The sequence below is a fragment of the Mustela erminea genome, chromosome X, assembly GCF_009829155.1.
Source record: "Mustela erminea isolate mMusErm1 chromosome X, mMusErm1.Pri, whole genome shotgun sequence".
NCBI classification, from domain to species: Eukaryota; Metazoa; Chordata; class Mammalia; order Carnivora; family Mustelidae; genus Mustela; species Mustela erminea.
In genome coordinates this window covers 14784186-14802094 of record NC_045635.1, presented here as the reverse complement: position 1 = coordinate 14802094, position 17909 = coordinate 14784186, and the positions used below count along the sequence as shown (strand labels likewise).

General features: G+C 43.4%; 1 protein-coding gene across 5 annotated transcripts in view; it reads left to right on the top strand.

Moving 5' to 3' along the window:
- Nucleotides 1-1190: 1190 nt before the first annotated feature.
- Nucleotides 1191-17909, top strand: part of PHKA2 (phosphorylase kinase regulatory subunit alpha 2) — a 79909-nt gene continuing 63190 nt past the window's right edge. For 2 of the 5 annotated variants that reach the window (XM_032330142.1, XM_032330140.1), the window contains exon 1: nucleotides 1436-2053. In XM_032330142.1, the coding sequence (XP_032186033.1) occupies nucleotides 1976-2053 (78 nt within the window). In that variant the 5' untranslated portion in view covers nucleotides 1436-1975. Of the gene's footprint in view, nucleotides 1399-1435; nucleotides 2054-17909 lie in introns of those variants that run through there. The other 3 variants (XM_032330141.1, XM_032330143.1, XM_032330144.1) reach the window with 3 other exon arrangements.

The following is a 17909-nucleotide window of genomic DNA, read 5'->3' as shown; positions in this document are numbered from 1 at the left end:
TTTGAATGAGTATCTTAGAATCCAGTTACAAAAGCATGCCTCATCTGAAAACAAAAATAACACATGGAAATATATTGTCAAATGACAGATGAAAATAGCTATGATTTATGAAATACTTTTCTATGAGCTAGGCATGGTGCTCAGTGCTTTACATTCATCCCCTTGATGTTAGCTGCCTTTGGAAGTAGGTGGTATTATCCCCATTTTACAGATGAGAACCTGAATTTCAAACTGCTGCAGTGGCAATGCTGAAGCTCACACTTGTCAATGGCAGAACCAGAATTTGAATTTAATTTGCACTGACTCCGAAACCTAAGTTCTTACAAAGAAATTAGATGGCAATTCAGAGAATAAGGAGAGCTTCTAGGAGGGGGGAACTGAGTTGACGCTTAAAGGATAGGCTTCAGGGGTGCCTGGGCCGCTCAGGCGGTTAAGCGGCTGCCTTCAGCTCAGGTCACGATCACAGGATTCCTGGATGGAGCTCCCGCAAGGGGCTCCCTGCTTAGCGAGTCTGTTTCTCACTCTTCCTCTGCCTTTCCCCCTGGCTCATTCTGTCAAATAAATAAATAAATAAATAAAATCTTTAAAAAAAAGGATAGGCTTCAGGTAGGCGACGAAGAGGAGTGGCCTACTTGGTCAAGCTTACAGTAAATGCATGGAGAGTAGAAAAGGGCTTCTGAAAATTACATTAGCCAAGCTGTCCAGTGGAACAGATTTTGTTGGAAAATGAACACTGGGTCAAAGATTGAACTGTAGGTAATCAGCCGCTGCGAAAATGCCAATTTCACGTTGTAGGCTTGTAGGAGGTGGACTACAGGCCTGACTTGCAGAACCGAGATCAGGGACAGTGCCTATAGGAAGCGAAAGGGGGAAGGGGGTGTGCCCCCTTTCATTCCCCGAGAGGCCACACTACTCGGCTATCGCTCAGTGGTGGAGACTGCGGTGGAGACGCAGCCAGATAGATAATTATGATCCAGCCCAGGTGGCCGCGGTGAGCGGGCCTACTTCTCCGGCATCCCGTTAGGTTGGCTGCCCATTCCCCCGGCCTCCTGGCAACTCGGGGAGGAGCCCTGGAACCCGTCTTTCATCTCCCTGATGCCGCGGGCCCCGCTCCGCCGCGGGGGCGGGACTGGAAGGCGGGGTCGTCGATGCGGCTGTGAGCTCATCCCAGGACGGGGCGGGACCACAAGCGACCGTATTAGGGGCGTTCTGCGCCTCCGGCGAAGCGTCCCCCTTACCTTGTTCCTCAAGCCCCGCTCCGCGGGTTCCGCTCCGCGGCAGGGCGGAGCCGGAGGCGGGCCCAGAGGTGGGGCCTGGGGCGGGCCCAGGGCGTCCAGGTGGTCACCGCGGAAGGGCCTGTTTCCCTAGCTTCCCCTGGGGTCGACGGCTGGCGGGAAGGTAAGGGGCTCAGGGAGGCAATTTGGTTCCCGCCCGGAACATAGTAGTCCGGTACTCCTGTGGGCCACCCCCTTTCCTTTCCGCCTTGAGCCGCGACTCGGAGGGTTGGGTTCCGCGGCGGGGGCGGGGCCGGGGGCGGGGCGGAAAGTGGGCTGCGGCCGGCGGGTGGGCTACTCGCGGCGGCCGGCCCCGGGACCCCTCCAGACCGCTCGAAGACGTAAAAGGCCCGCCGGGGTCCTGGTTGTTTCACGTCCAGAACCCAGTTCCTCGCGTCTTCCGCGGGGCTGTCCGGGACCAGCGGGTGTGGAGAGTGCGGCCGGCCTGGTCCGGGGAGGGCCCGCCTTAGCGCCAGCCCTCATCACCGCCCCCGCGTTTTGCAGAGGAGTGAAACTCTGGTTGGCTTGCTTTCCAATCAGACTTTGGCTCTTTCATTTTAAAAAGTCTCGAGCGCCCACAGCCGGGCACTGTCCCGAGAACTAACCCAGGCTGTAGTGTTTGGGAACTAGGCCCGCTCGGCGGCCACAGTTTCGGGCGTCCCACCTCTGCACGGCCCGTCGGGCCCCGACAGCACGCGGAGATGAGGAGCAGGAGCAATTCCGGGGTCCGCTTGGATGGCTACGCGCGGCTGGTCCAGCAAACCATCCTGTGCTACCAGGTAAGGAAGGACCACCCGAGCAGCCCTCTCGTGGCACTCGTTCCCCTACCCAACCCCCTCCCGGTCCTGAGACTTCGCATTTAGGAGGTTTTCTTTTTTAAATCCGGTGCTTGCCGGCCAGTGACTACCCCCACCCCCATTCCACCCCATTCTCTTTCAGGGGACCGAAGGGCTGTGCGACCGCTCTTAATTCTCTGACCTTTGTTGGGGTTCTAAGAGCTCCCCCCCGCCCGGTGTCCTGGGTACAAAAATGCGTTTTTGCGTTGACTGTTTTTTTGGGGGGGGGGGTGAGAGAGGAGGTGTGTATAGGATGGACAGAAGGACGGGGACGGTGAACTCAGGACTGCCAGGGCGGTAGACAGGAGTGAAGAACCTCCTGAGGTTTGCATCCTGCTCCTCCAGAGTGTGGGGCAACTGTTCTTGCCCCTCCCGTGAGTTACCTGTTAGAGACCCACGTGCGAGGGCCGCTAGGGATTACTCTAGTTGATACTTTACAGATGAGGAAACTACAGGCCAAAAAGGTTAGGACATGTAGCAGGGTCAGAACCAAATGCAGGTCTTCTGCTCCCAAGTTCAAGGAGGACCTGTGAGGCTGCCCATGTGGTCTGAGGTACAAATATGCCTGCTGTTCTATATTACTGGACTAAAGTTCTATGTGGGCCCATCATGTAAGACCACTGGACTATTTTTATTCCTAATGAAGACAGCGGCTCTGTCCCTTTCCCTCAATCAGCAGCAACTATTAATAGGACCTCCCTGTCCGAGAAAGAGTGGCATTCCATAGTTAGAGGCTCAGCCTACACGTTGAGAACCGTTGTCATTCCCAGGCCACTGACCATTTTCACTTCTTAGCCAATTTCTCAGTCTTATTTCCTCATTCATGAAATATTTATTGTGTACCTATTCTATGCAAGACGCTCTGTCAGGAGCTGGGCTTACAAAGAGGAATAAATGCTTGTAGTGCAGTGAGATTTATGCGTAGGGTATAGTTCCAGAGTCTTTTGTCTGAGCTCTTTGGGGCCAGGTGTGGTTTGCAAGGCAGAAATGTTTGGATTTTAGAAAGGTGTAATACACATATGTATTCTGTAATAACTGCAGTGGGCAGCATCCCTTAATCAAACTTTTTTTTTTTTTTTTCACATCTGAATGTGAATATTCACACCGAGTAGGAAAAGTAAAGACTTACAATAGCCTCACGTCACTTCAGGTCACCCTTTTGTCACCAAGCTTGCTGCAAACTTATGAAAACACTTCAGATTTTCAGAACTTATTGGCTTTTTTTTTTTTTAAGATTTTATTTATTTATTTGACAGACAGAGATCACAAGTAGGCAGAGAGGCAGGCAGAGAGAGAGAGAGAGGGAAGCAGGCTTCCTGCGGAGCAGGGAGCCGGATGCGGGGCTTGATCCCAGGACCCTGAGATCATGACCCGAGCCGAAGGCAGCAGCCCAAACCACTGAGCCACCCAGGCGCCCCAGAACTTATTGGCTTTTTAAAATTGCACATGAAGGACTGTGGTCCTTACTTGGGGAGTTTAACCCAGTTTGGGGAACAGGGATGGAGTCCTGGAAGAGATGACATTAAGTTGAGAATTAAAGAATTAGGCGGGCAAATGGTGGTTAATTTTTGCCTTCCTGATTGGAGTATGTATTATAATCACATCTACAGACTGTTTTAATTGAAGTTGGAAGGTTTTTCCCTGCCTTACTGTGAGGGAAGTGTCTTTAAGGAGAGCTGATGAAGCTTGGTTTCTGTGTTACACCTGTGTTTGTGTACCCAGCTCTACCTTGAATAACCTATTAGCATTTGCTCAACCTCTCAAGTCCATGGCCTCATCTGTAAAATGGGGACAATAACACCTACCTCCACGGAGGTATTGTGAAGAAAAAATTAGTGCCTAGTACGTTGCCTGGCATCCAGTAAGCAATCAGTAAACAGCGCTATTGGTGGTGTTATGACTTTAACATAGGCCACAGATACCTAGGCCACATGTCCTCACCTCACCACCGTGGGCCATGTTACTCCCTTTCCTGAAGGCCTTGATACAATTACTAATTGCTTTTCAGTCTATAAACGTAATTCTGTCTCCGCATCGATGCAGTGAGATCCTTAAGCACAGAGGCCTCATCACTTTTGTTCCTTTTGTGCTAAGCAGTGTTCCTGGCACATGAAAGGTACCGTGAAGTCCTTGTTGATAAAATACTTCCAGCAGGCTCTGAGCCATCCTAATGACCCAGCCATTGATCCAGGCTTGCCTTCTCTCAGGAGCAAAAGAACAGTCTTATTAAAGCAAATTTGCAGTGTTGGACTTTCCTCTCCAACATTTTAATGATTAAAAAAGAAAAAAAAGGTGTTTCAGCCTTTAGTGGTATTTATTTTGGGGGTAGTCGGTGAGAAGCTCTGGTATTTGTCCTCTTTATGCTTGTGGCTAACCAGAGTCCTCCAGGTAGAATTCGCTGGGAAATCCCATGAGTCTGCTTTCGCAGGCGCGAGCTCCAAGCCTCCGCCCCCGCCCATCCTGCCCCAACTGCTAGTCTTCGCAGTTGTAGATCATTAATCTATTTAGCATCTCATCTTTCTGAGGTCACTTAACTACTCTAAAAACAAATAAGCCACTTAATGCATATTTTACCATAAAAAAAATGAACGAGCTGGACTAGCGGTTTCTAAAATTTATGCTGTACCTCCCCATTTCCCGTAGATACATGCAGATGTTTATGAGGCATTTTTCAGTGTCAGCTGGTGCAAGCTCTGAACTGTTTCTGATTTGCTTTTTATTTTTTAAAGATTATTTATTTGAGAGAGATGGGGAGCATGAGCATGAGTGGGGAGAAGGGTAGAGGGAGAGGGACAAACAGACTCCCCACTGCTGAGCAGTGAGCCAGCAGAGGGCACGGGGCTCCATCCCAGGACCCTGAGATCATGACCTGAACGCAAGTCAGACGCTTAACTGACTGAGCCGCCCAGGTGCCCCTGATTTGCTTTTTTTTTTTTTTTTAATTGTTTATTTATTTATTTGACAGAGAGAGATCACAGTAGGAGAGAGGAAGGGAAGAGATCACAGAAAGAGAGGAAGGGAATCAGGCCCCCTGCCGAGCAGAGAGCCCGATGTGGGACTTGATCCCAGGACCCTGAGATCACGACCCGAACCGAAGGCAGCGGCTTAACCCACTGAGCCACCCAGGCGCCCCCTGATTTGCTTTTTAAATTGATTTCACTTGTTAGAAATCATTCAGTGTTAAATATGTCAAACTCCCAGTTATTCTTCAGTTTGAGGCAATAGGGTGTCAAACTAATTCCTTTTCCTGTATCTGTGCAAGGGAACAATTTTTTCATTAGTCATTTGTCAAATATATTTGCTACTAAATATTAATTAAATCTTAAAGGCAAAGAAGAAAAGAGCTATGTTTATGAAAGGGTCCTTTCGCAGGTATGGTTTTGTGTATACAGAGAATATAATTGTACATTCCAGGATTATCTTCAAATAATTACTGAAAAAAAATTCCTAGATTTACTTTGGTCCAGATAATACTAATTACGTACATTTTTTGAATGTCAGTTCTGTTTGAAAGCTCATAACCAAAAGTGTTAGGTACAAAGTAGTTATAAGATAATATAGATCAGAAATGGTGATCAAGGCAGTAATTATAACTGCAGTTTATTTGGTATAAAAAGCAGATAATTAAGGGAGCAGAAAAGTTAGTAAATATTGCTTATTCAGTGCCAATGGAATTTAAAATGAAAAGAATGGGATAATTAAAAGATGGAGTAGGGAACAAATAGTATTAATAATAAAGACTAATTTGGGGCAAGTTTAAAAAAGATAAAATTAAGTACTGTGAAATAACACGGCAGAAGAATAGAATGGAAACCAGGTTAAAGCATTCTTAGGCCTTTATCACGTTAAGAAAGAGAGAGGTATTACATATTTAAATCAAGAATTTCTATGTAATGCTTGAATGTGAAGGGAATATATAACCTTAAAAAATTTTTTTACAAGTATAACTTCTTTTTTTTAAACAGTATTATATTAGTTTCTGTGTATAATACAGTGCTCACATCACCTGGTGCTCACCATGACAGGTGCCCTCCCTAATCCCCATCACCTACATCACCCTCCCCCTACCCAGGAATATATAATTTTTCAAACACTGGAGGAATAAAGAAAATTTGATCACGGCAAGAGAAGGAAGGAAAAGAGTGCTTAGGGAGAGAGGGAAGTTTAAAAAAAAAAAAACGATACAAATAAGTACAATTATATTAGTGATCACAATAAATGTAAATGCTTAAATTAGCCAGGTAATAGAAATTTTTTTTTTAAGATTTTATTTATTTATTTGACAGATCACAAGTAGGCAGAGAGGCAGGGGAACAGGCTCCCCGCTCAGCAGAGAGCCTGATGCAATTCAGGGCTGGATCACAGAACCCTGGGATCATGACCTGAGCCGAAAGTACAGGCTTTAACCCACTGAGACACGCAGGTGCCCCGGTAATAGAAATTATTAAAAAAATTTTAAAGATATATGTGGTTTTATTTGAGAGAGAGAAAGCTTGTACACAAGCGGGGCAGAGGGGGAGGAAGAAGCCAACTCTCCACTGAGCAGGGAGCCAGACCTGGGACTCCTTCCCAGGACCCTGGCATCATGACCTGAGCAGAAGGCAGAGGCTTAACCAATTGAGCCACCCAGGTGCCCCAAAATATATGTGGGTTCTAAGAAATAAAACAGTTAAGCAGTTGGTTCTTGGTTTCGGCTCAGGTCATGATCTCTGGGTCATGAGATTGAGCCCTGTGTTAAGACTCAACCTTTTTTTTTTTTTTTTTTTAAAGGCAAGAGATACAACCTTAAACAGGATACTCAAAGGTTGAAAGTAGTTTTGGGGTTTGTTTGTTTTTAAGATTTAAATAGTTTATTTATTTAGAGGAAGAAAGAAAGTGAGCAAGAGGGGTTTAGGAAGAGGGAGGGAATCCCAGGCAGACTCCCCACTGAGTGTGGACACTGTGGTGAGGCTTGATCTCACCACCCTGAGATCATTACCTAAACCAAAATCAAGAGTCGGACGCTTAACTGACTGAGCCACCCATGTGCCCTCAAAGGTGGATTATAGTTTAGTTAGACAAGATATATAGGCAGATGTTAAAGAAGAAATTGGTGTGATCATACTAATGTCAAACAGTAGATCTTGAAATTTTAAAAAATTTCATTATTAGAGCTAAAAAACGTTATTATTAAGTGATAAAAGGATAATTCACCAAGAAAATAAAGCAATTTTAAATCAGCAGAGTATAACAGCTTCAAAATGATTGAAGCAAAACTTGACCCAACTGTAGAAGTTAACAAATCCATAATCATATTAAGAACTTTTATACTCCCCTAAGACACTAATAGATCAAGCAGAGATATAATTAGGACATAGAAAATTGGAGCATCATGAGGAACAAACTCAATCAAGTATACATCTGTAGAACTCTGCACCCCACTAATAGAAAATACGTATTTGTTTCAAACTTGCAAAGGTTTTTAAAAATTCATGACAAATTAGGGTATGAGAAAGTCTCAGAAGTATTTGAAGAATCAACTTCACGAACACCACAGTTTTTGCCAAAATGCAAGAAAGTTAGCAATAACAAGCAGCTGCTTAATCTCCAAGTATGTTTGGAATCTTACTAAGCCCACTTCTAAATATATCTCTATGGATCATGGATAGATATGTCATGGGGGGGGTGTGTGTATCTCTAAGAAGAAATTATAATGGAAATTATGAAATACCTAGAACTGAGTGACAGCAGAAGCATTCCAAATACAAATGAGATACAGCTAATGTGGGATATGAAATTTATGTTTTGAAATAAATATCGGAAAAGAAGAAAGACTTGAAAGTTAAGAAGCTCATTGAGAATAGGATAACAGTACAGCCAAGAAAACAGAAGAAAGGAAATAATACAGGAGCAAAAGTTAGTGTAAGATAACACAATAAGGGGGCGCCTGGGTGGCTCCATGGGTTAAAGCCTCTGCCTTCAGCTCAGGTCATGATCCCAGACCCTGGGATCGAGCCCGCATCGGGCTCTCTGCTTGGCAGGGAGCCTGCTTCCCCACCCCCCCTCTCTGCCTGCCTCTCTGCCTACTTGTGATCTCTGTCAAATAAATAAATAAAATCTTAAAAAACACACACAATAAGGATTGAGCAAACCAAAAACTGTTTTTTAGTTTTTATTTTTTTTAAGATTTTATTTATTTATTAGAGAGCAAGAGAGCATGAGCAGGGGAGGGGCAGAGGGAGAAGCAGACTCCCTGCTGAGCCGGGAGGGAGATGTGGGGCTTGATCCTGGGACTCTGGGGTCATGACCAGAGCCAAAGGCAGACACCCAACCAACTGAGCCACCTTGGTGCTCCAAAATTTCTTTTTTAGAAAAGACTAATAAATACATAAACTTCTGGCAGGACTGATGGGAGCCGAGAAGGAGGGACAAATAATATTAGGAGAAAATGGAAAAATGCTATAAATACTTTTTGACAGCATATGTGGATATGTTAAATGGACAGTTTTCTAGAACCATGTTAACAATGTTAACAAAAAATGAAATCCTAATTCAATCTGTAACTCTTTTTTTTTTTTTAAGTTTTTTTTTTTTTTAAGATTTTATTTTTATTTATTTGAGAGAGGCGGTGAGAGAGAGCATGAGTGAGGAGAAGGTCAGAGAGAGAAGCAGACTCCCCGTGGAGCTGGGAGCCCGATGCGGGACTCGATCCCGGGACTCCGGGATCATGACCTGAGCCGAAGGCAGTTGTCCAACCAACTGAGCCACCCAGGCGTCCCTCAATCTGTAACTCTTAAAGAAATGTGTTGAGTCAGGAAAATATCCTAGTCCAGGGTGGGTTTACAAGACAAGGAATGAGGAACATCCAGAAGCTTATTTATTCATTCATCTTTGAAGGTGAAGGAATTTGGCTTTTATTCTAAGTGGGAAGGGAAGCCTTGAGAGGGTTTTGAGCAAATGAGTGACCTCTGAATAACGCTGGAAAAGAATCACTCCATCACCTGCATAGAATATGGTCTGTACGGGGTCACGAGGCAAAGCAGGGTGGCCAGCGAGGAAGCTTCTGCAGCTGGAGCATGATCGCTCAGACAAGGGTGGTTGCAGAAGAGCCCACTGGGAGTGGTGGAATCCGGGGGAAATTTTGCAGAGACCGAATTGCGTGGATTGCGTCTAAGGTGTGTGGAAAAAAGAGAAGTCAAGGATGAGTCCAGGGTTTTGGCTTGAGCAGCTGGTGGGATGGAATTGACGTTTGCTGAGACGGGGAAGGTTGTGGAAGAGGAAATTTGGGGAGAGCGATAAGGAGTTTTTACCAACTTTGAGGTGCCCATGAGGCATCCAGGTAGAAACAGTAAGTGGGCAATTGAATATTTGAATCTTGAAGTAAGGGAGAGATCTGACCTGGAGAGAAAAATCCGGGAGTTATGTTGGTATGTATCTATGTGGTGTTTAAAAGGTCATGAGGCTGCATGAGATCACAGGAGTGAGTGTAGACAGAGAAAAAATGACGTTCAAAGAGGAGCTTTACACAAATGGAAAGATCCCAAAGGTCCAGAGCAGCTGCTAAGGAAGACTGAGCAGAGGCAGAGTGAGAACCGCTGGGGCAAAGTCCCAGAGTGAGCGAGAGGGCTGAAGTGTAGCACGCACGCGCGCGGTGGGCAACCTTAAAGAGGAGCACAGAGAACTCATCCGTCAAAACAAGAAGGGAGGTGGGGTACATGGGCACCATATTCTCTTTTGATTATTTCCACTTTTTCAGTGAAACAGGCATAGTCATCAGCTGAGAGTACAGATAGGAGTCATTGGAGGTTTGAAGAGTGAGAAGCTAGTATAAAATAGTCCTCCCTTCTGAAGGAAACAAAAGATTTTTAATATGATTATTGGACAGCACTGTGGGCCATTCATTTCCAGTGAGTTCCATCAGCATGGTTGTGTTTTTCTCCAGCCCCAGCGAGCTGCACCCCCAGAGTAGGCAAAGAGTCGGATTTAACCTGAGCTGGGGCTTTGCCCAGTGACTGCAGTGGGGTGAGAGGGAGACCAGGATTAACAGATAACCCGGATCTTCAGCTGTTTCAGATAAAAGATAAAGAGGGATAACTCTTAACTCCTTTAATGTGGCCAAGATACCATAGGCAAACAAGATATAATGAGAAATAATATTTGTGGAGGAAATTCATGTATGAATATTGATGTGAAATACAAAGTAAAATACTAATAAAATGAATCCAGCAAGGTATTAAAAAAATGCATCATAATCGAGTGGAGTTTACCCAGGAATACAAGGAAATTTACTATAAGAAAATCTAATGCAATTTACCACATTAATAAATTAAAGGAAAATATAGTGTGATCACCTCAATAGGTATAGAAAAGCATTTGATAAGATTCAGCATCTAGAATGATTTTTTAAAAACACCTCTTGGCAAACTAGGCATTCTAGGAAGTTGTATTATCTTGATAAAGCATAATGTTTAAAAAAATCTACAAACGGGTACCTGGGTGGTACATTTGGTTAAGCGTCCAGCTCTTGGTTTCAGCTCTAGTCATGATCTCAGAGTTGGGAGATTGAGTCCCTTGTCGGTTCCGTGCTCAGCTTGGGGTCTACTTGGGACTCTCTCTCCCTCCCTTTGTCCCTACCTATCTCCCTCTCCCATATAAATCAATAAATCTTTTTTTTTTTTTTAAATATCTACAAACATAACTATTGTATTGGCAAAAGATCAGAAACCATATCTTTAAAGTCAGGGACCTCAAGGGTCACCACTCTCCTTCTATTCTGCATTGTAATTATGACCCACATAACAGACCTTTAAAAAAAAAAATGAGCGGGATAGAGATGATGTTTGCAGATATAAATACCATAGAGAACCTGAAAGTACTGAAACTAGGTTCTCAATTTTTAGAGGAAGTTTTGGGGTGATTAATAAATAACAAATACAGAGGCTTACTCCTAAGAGTCTTTGGAGAACCAGCTACTTATAGTTGATTGGATTTAAGTTTCAATTTGACTTGAGAGCTTGTTTCTATTTGATTAGATAGCAGGTGACATCACTCTTTAGCTTCTGGGTTTGTAAATACTCTCTTTTCATTACTTCTCTTAATAGCAAAGAGAAGTGCCAGGATAACAAAATATATTTTCAGTCCAGGTGTCCTACTTTATTATTTCCCTTTAATCAAGTTGACTCCCTTTCTCATTTATAGTAACTTTATATATTATATTTCTATGATTGTATTCTACAATATAAACTAGCAGTTCATAGAAGTGGAAATTAATAAACATGTGAAATGATGGCTTAACCTCACTATAGTAACCTGGGAAAGTAAAGCAGATCAAAACAGTAAATTCAGACTGACAACTGGGGAGCAGTTTCAAAGCAGAATTCTAAGTATTGACAAGGTTGTGGAAAAGGAGCAAATCTCATAAACTATTCATGGGAAGAGGTATTAGGATAGGCTAACTGCTCTAAGTCCAGAATCTCATTGAATAAACACAGAAGTTTATTTCTGACTCCTACAACAGCCGGGTGTGTGTCCAGGTCAATAAGGGTGTCATCTAGAGATCTGGGCTACCAGTGGCTCTGCCATGCAGCTCTGAAGGAAGGTCACCCTGGATGTAGACATCTAGCTGGGGGATTAGGAAAGAGTATAGAAGATTGTTTATGGGAGAGTTTTATGGCCAAGGCATGGAAATTGGGTACTTCACTTTCATTCACATTCTTTTGGCTAGAACTCAAACACATGGTCATCTAACTGCAAGGGAGGATGGGGAATGTAGTATAGCTGAAGGCCTAAGAAGAAAAGGAAATTCAGTTAGTGATTAGCTAATGGTCTATGCCATAGAATGTAAGTTACAGACTGTTAACTGGTACAGTCACCTTGGAAAACAATTGGGAGATATTGGTGATTGAAGCTGTGTGTACCATATGACCTAGGAGGTCCCTATGTAGTTCTCTATGCTAATGATGTGCTCTGGAGACATGTACATTACCCAAGGAGACAAGTACAAGGACATTTGTTCAACCATTGTTCATAAAAGAGAAAAATTCAAAACAATCTAAATGTTCATCACTTTGGAAATGAACAAACAGAGATTTAGCCACACGATGGAATACTATATAGCAGTTAAAATGAGTGACCTAGACTTACATGCATCAAATTGGATAGCACTCAGAGATTAAGTTGAGTGAAAAAAGCAAGTTATAGAAGACTAAGTACAGTATGCTAAGTGTGTAGAACTTTAAAAACACCCCAGATAATATTCTTCCTTGCTTAGGGACATATACTTGTAAGAATTTCTAATACGTGGACAGGAAAAATACACTCCAGCTTTTGAAGTAGTGTAGCAGTTCTCAGGAGTGTGGTCCCCAGATCCCTTAGGATCCCGAAGCCCTTTCAGGGCTAAGGGATGGTTGCCTGCTCTGTGCGTTGATTGGAGAAAGCAACCACTGAATGGATAACATTTTTTCCTTCCTGATACAATTCAGTGCCCCGCCTTTTGCCACCACCTACTTCAACTCTTTTGGTTGCCAGGACAACCTTTTCAGGACAGCTTTTAAAAATTTGAGTGCCAGATAGAAACATTAGAGTAATTGAATGAAAAAGTCCTTGAATCTTCTACTTACAGATAGAGGACTGTAATAATGCATACAAGGGAGAGATTTAGAATTCAGGTCTGGCAGGGATCCAAAAGATCATCTGGTTCGATCACCTCGCTTCCTTTTACAGCTGATGACTTCAGCCAAGAGAGTTAAGGGGACCTTTTTCAAGGTCATCCTTCTAGTGCGCTGACAGCCCTGTGATAAGCACGGTGTCTTGTTGGAAACAGGCCAGAGGAATGGAGAGAAATACTTAAGATACATCAGATTGCTGTGAAACACTAAATAAAGTTGTAGTCTCCTGATTTTTGTCTGTTTAGTGAAATTTTAAATAGGCCCTTTCTTTAAATACTGTGATGCAGACGTGCTATTTATTTCACTCTGTTAGTAAAAGTCACAGAGTGAAGTAAAGATCACGTCTGCCTCACAGTAGGTGGGGAGAACACAATTTATGTTTATAACATACATGTGGAGTAGTGGTTCCTAATCAAACGAGTTACAGACCCATCTGAGAATTTGATGAAAGCTGAGTGTTTTATTGTCTCCTGAGAAAAATGCTCTCCCAGAAATTCCAGGAGTCTCCTGGATCTCCTCCCCACCCCCCACCCTCACCAAAGCCCATCGGTGGCCTCCTAGTAGATCCTCTAGTGAGAGTCCGGATTCAGAGTGACATGTGTGGTCCTTTGGCATTCTGAACCCAACAGAGTAAAAGTCAGTCTTAGAGCTGAAAATAAACAGTGAGGCCCACAGCTCTCCTGTTTGGGGAAGACATTACTAGCGTGGCAGCCAGTTATCCTTTGACACCTCAGACTTGAGGTGTTGGCCAGGAGGATCCTAGCAACCCCACAATGAGTTTGTGTTCTGTCGGTTTTCACCACACCAGGCTAAGGACTAACATCTCAGTATTCCCCCACCTCACAACTGGGATTGGCAAGTGAAGCAAAGAAATAAAATGTCTTCAAACGGTGGTCAAGTGGTTTGTATCGTTGATGGTACCTAAGGGGCCCACATGGTTTCTGTTAAGTTTCAGAAGTTTTAAGGTGAGTGCTGGGATCTGGGATGAAACTGGAAACCCCTGCACTGAAGCAGATGCCCGCAGTACTTGGCTCCTGACCCACTTTGTTTCCCTGCAAGCCACCCTTCAGTCCTATGACATGGTGCAAAGGCCCAGGCCCAGGGCACCTTGTCATTTGTGCATAGTTTGTAAGTGCAGAGGGGGGAAATCAGATAAGCAGGAGTTTAGCAAAAGACATCATTCGAAAATTGCACACCTGTGGTCTCCTTAGGTTAAAAGCATATGGCCGTTGCATGTTAGAGCTTAAGTTTAGCACTTCTCTGAATGCCCAAGGTTTACATAACAAACTATACAAAACTTATCTTTTAACCTAATGGAAAAAGAAAGTGTGACACAGCCCATTGTCTCAACTGCAGATATAATCATTTGATTTTATTTTTTTAACTTTTTAAAAAGTTTAACTTTATTTTTTATTAACATATAATGTATAATTAGCCCCAGGGGTAGAGGTCTGTGAATTGCCAGGTTTACACACTTCACAGTAATTTTTTTTTTTAAAGATTTTATTTATTTATTTGACAGACAGAGATCACAAGTAGGCAGAGAGGCAGGCAGAGAGAGAGAGGAGGAAGCAGGCTCCCCGCTGAGCAGAGAGCCCTATGTGGGGCTCGATCCCAGGACCCTGAGATCATGACCTGAGCCGAAGGCAGCAGCTTAACCCACTGAGCCACCCAGGCGCCCCCACAGTAATTTTTTAACATTTAAAACAAAATTTTATTTTAACTAGGTTCCACACCTGATGTGGGACTTGAACTCATGACCAGGAGATTAAGAGTCACATGCTCTGCTGACTGAGCCAGCCAGGCACCCCAGGTGTAACCATTTTAAAACAAAGGTTATTGGAATTTCCACTGTACAAAAACCTCTCAAGTCCAAGGCATTGCCCTTCCCTATCCCCTTTAATATTTTAAGTGGTAGTTGCCAGAATAAAATTTCAGCACAAAAAATGAATTCAACCGGTTTTTGGAGTTTTTATAACAGAATTTTCCACTTTCTGTTTTTTGCTTTACCAACATGGGGGTGGGGGGGGTGATGGCGAGTAATCTTCTATTTTCAGCATTTGTCCTAGTCTCTTCTAGGTATTTCATTTGAATGATTGAGTTGTACTCTCCTCTCTTGGAGCTGAGCAATGCAGTGACGTGTACTTAGCCATTCTTAATCTAAAGGAAAAAGGACTGAGGGTATGGGTCAGCTGGAAGCCTCTGACCTCTGTCTCCTGAAGTACAGGAGTATAGGGGAAGCCTCACAGAGGAGCAAACAGGTGGAGAGGCATTTACCATGAGGACACTATGGACACCCAGGCCAGAAGTGTGAGAGCAGAGCCTGTGCAGGAAACTTGAATTCAGGTTTTGGGGCAGGGGCTAAGGAGGGTGTGTGTGTGAGGTGGTGAGGCTGGTTGTGAGATGAAGAACCCGCACCTGCTGAGCCTTGTAGGGCAATCTAAGAGACCCAGATTCTGTTTTATAGGATTGGAGCATTCTGAGCAGGGCAGTGAAGTCTTGAGATTCTAGTTGTTTCTGTGACCTTCCTTTGTGGAGGATGGATTGGAAGGAACCAGTATTTTTTTTAAGATCTTATTTATTTATTTGACAGAGAGAGAGCATGGGTGGGGGGAAGCAGAAGGAGAGGGAGAAGCAGACTCCCTACTGATCAGAGAGCCTCATGCGGGGCCCGTTCCTAGGACCCTAAATCTCATAACCCTAACACTGAGCAAAAGCCAGACATGAAAGAATATAGTTGTGATGTGATTAATATTAAGAAATGTATATATATTTGGGGCACCTGGGTGGCTAGGTCAGTTAAGCATCCGCCTTCAGCTCAGGTCATGATCCCAGGGTCCTGGGATCAAGCCCGGCATCCGGCTTCTCCCACTCCCACTCCCCCTGCTTGTGTTCCCTCTCTCACTGTCTCTCTCTGTCAAATAAATAAAATTTTTGTGGGCAGGGGAAGCTAACAGTAATGAAGAAGGTGCTGGCCTAAGGTTATAGACATACAGTTCAATGAAACAAAAGGGAACAGAATTGGGGATTCCGAAATAAACCACCACATTTATGGTCAGGTGATTCTCTATAAGGGTGTCAAGTCAGTTACATGGAGAAGGAATACTCTTCAGTAAACAGTGCTGGGGCAATTAGATATCCACATGCAAAGCAATTAAGGGACCTCTTCCTTGTACCATATTCAAAAATAAATTCAAAATGGATCATAAACCTAAATGTAAGAGCTGAAACTATAAAACCCTTAGAAGAAAACGCAGGAATAGTCTTCCTGACGTTAGGGAAAGCAAAGACTCCTTAGTACAATAACAAGAGCACAAGTGACAAAAGTAAAAAAATAGATAAATTGGACTTTATTAAAAAATGACTTTTGGGGGCGCCTGGGTGGCTCAGTAGGTTAAGCCTCTGCCTTCGGCTCCGGTCATGATCTCCAGGTCCTGGGATCGAGCCCCGCATCGGGCTCTCTGCTCGGCGGGGAGCCTGCTTCCTCCTCTTTCTCTCTCTGCCTACCTCTCTGCCTACTTGTTATCTCTGTCTGTCAAATAAATAAAATCTTAAAAAAAAAAAAATGACTTTTGAGCCGCAAACCATACCATTAAAGTGAAAAGACAACCTACAGAATGGAAGAAAATAGTAAACCACGTGTATGTTAAGAGACTTGATTCAAGAATACATAAAGAGCTCTTAAATTTCAATATTAAAAGATGAATAACAATTTAGAAATTGGCAAGGTGTCTGATAGACATTTCTCCAAAAGTGATTTACGAATGACCAATAAGCACATGTAAAGATGCTCTTATCACAAACTGTGGTAAGGAAATACAAATGAGGACCACAATTGAGATACCATTTCACACTACTAGGATTGATGCAATGAGAAAGACAGATAAATTTTTTATTATTATTAACCAATAATATATTTGTTTCAGGGGTACAGCTCTATGGTTCATCAGTCTCTTTTTTTTTTTTTTAAAGATTTTATTTATTTAATAGACAGAGATTACAAGTAGGCAGAGAGGCAGGCAGAGAGAGAGGAGGAAGCAGGCTCCCTGCCGAGCAGAGAGCCCGATGTGGGGCTTGATCCCAGGACCCTGAGATCATGACCTGAGCCGAAGGTAGAGGCTTTAACCCACTGAGCCACCCAGGCGCCCCTGATTCATCAGTCTTAAACAATACACAGCGCCCACCACAACACACACCCTCCCCAGTGTCCATCCCCCGCACCCCTATCCGTCCCACCCTCCTCTCCCCTCCAGCAGCCCTCAGTTTGTTTCCTGAGATTAAGAGTCTCTTATGGTTTGTCTCCCTGTGTGGTCTTGTCTTGTTTCATTTAACGGATAAATTTTGACAAGATATAGAGATATTGGAACCCTCGTACATTGCCAGTGGAAATTTAAAATGGTGTAGCCTCTTTGGAAAACAGTTCTGCAGTTCCTCAAAATGTTACACTTAGAGTTGCCATATAGCCCAGAAATTCCACTCCTAGCTATATATCCAAGAGAACTGAAAACACGTGTCCACACAAAAACTTATAAGTGAATATTCATAGCAGCATTATTTATAATATCCCCAAAGTGGAAACAACCAAAATGTTCATCAGCTAATGAGTAAGAACACAAAATGTACTATGTTTATGCAATGGAGTATTATTTGCAATAAGAAGAGATGTAGTACTACTACATCTACAACACTGACAGAACTTGAACACATTATGCTAATTGAAAGACCCTGAGCATATAAAATATCACATATGGTATGAGTCCATTTATACAAAATGTCCAGAGCAGGCAAAACTATAGGACTGAAAGTAGATTAAGGGTTGCCTAGGCCTGGGGGATTGAGGGTTGGAGACTGATGGAAAATGACTTTTAACAGGTAGGTAGGGGCTTTCTTTTGGGAGTGATGAAAATATCCTAAAATTAACCCTGGTGTTTCTGTTAGTATGTGACTATAGCAAAAACCATTGAATTGTATCCTTTAAATGGATAAAGTGTATGTTGTATGAATTATATCTCAGTAAAACTTTTAAAAAAAAGAATGTGCTAGAAATCACAATACATTTCCTTTTATTATATATTTAGTGTATAGTTCTGTGAATTTTAAAACCTGTAGGGTCATGTAACCATAACCATAATCAAGATGCAAAGCAGTCCCTT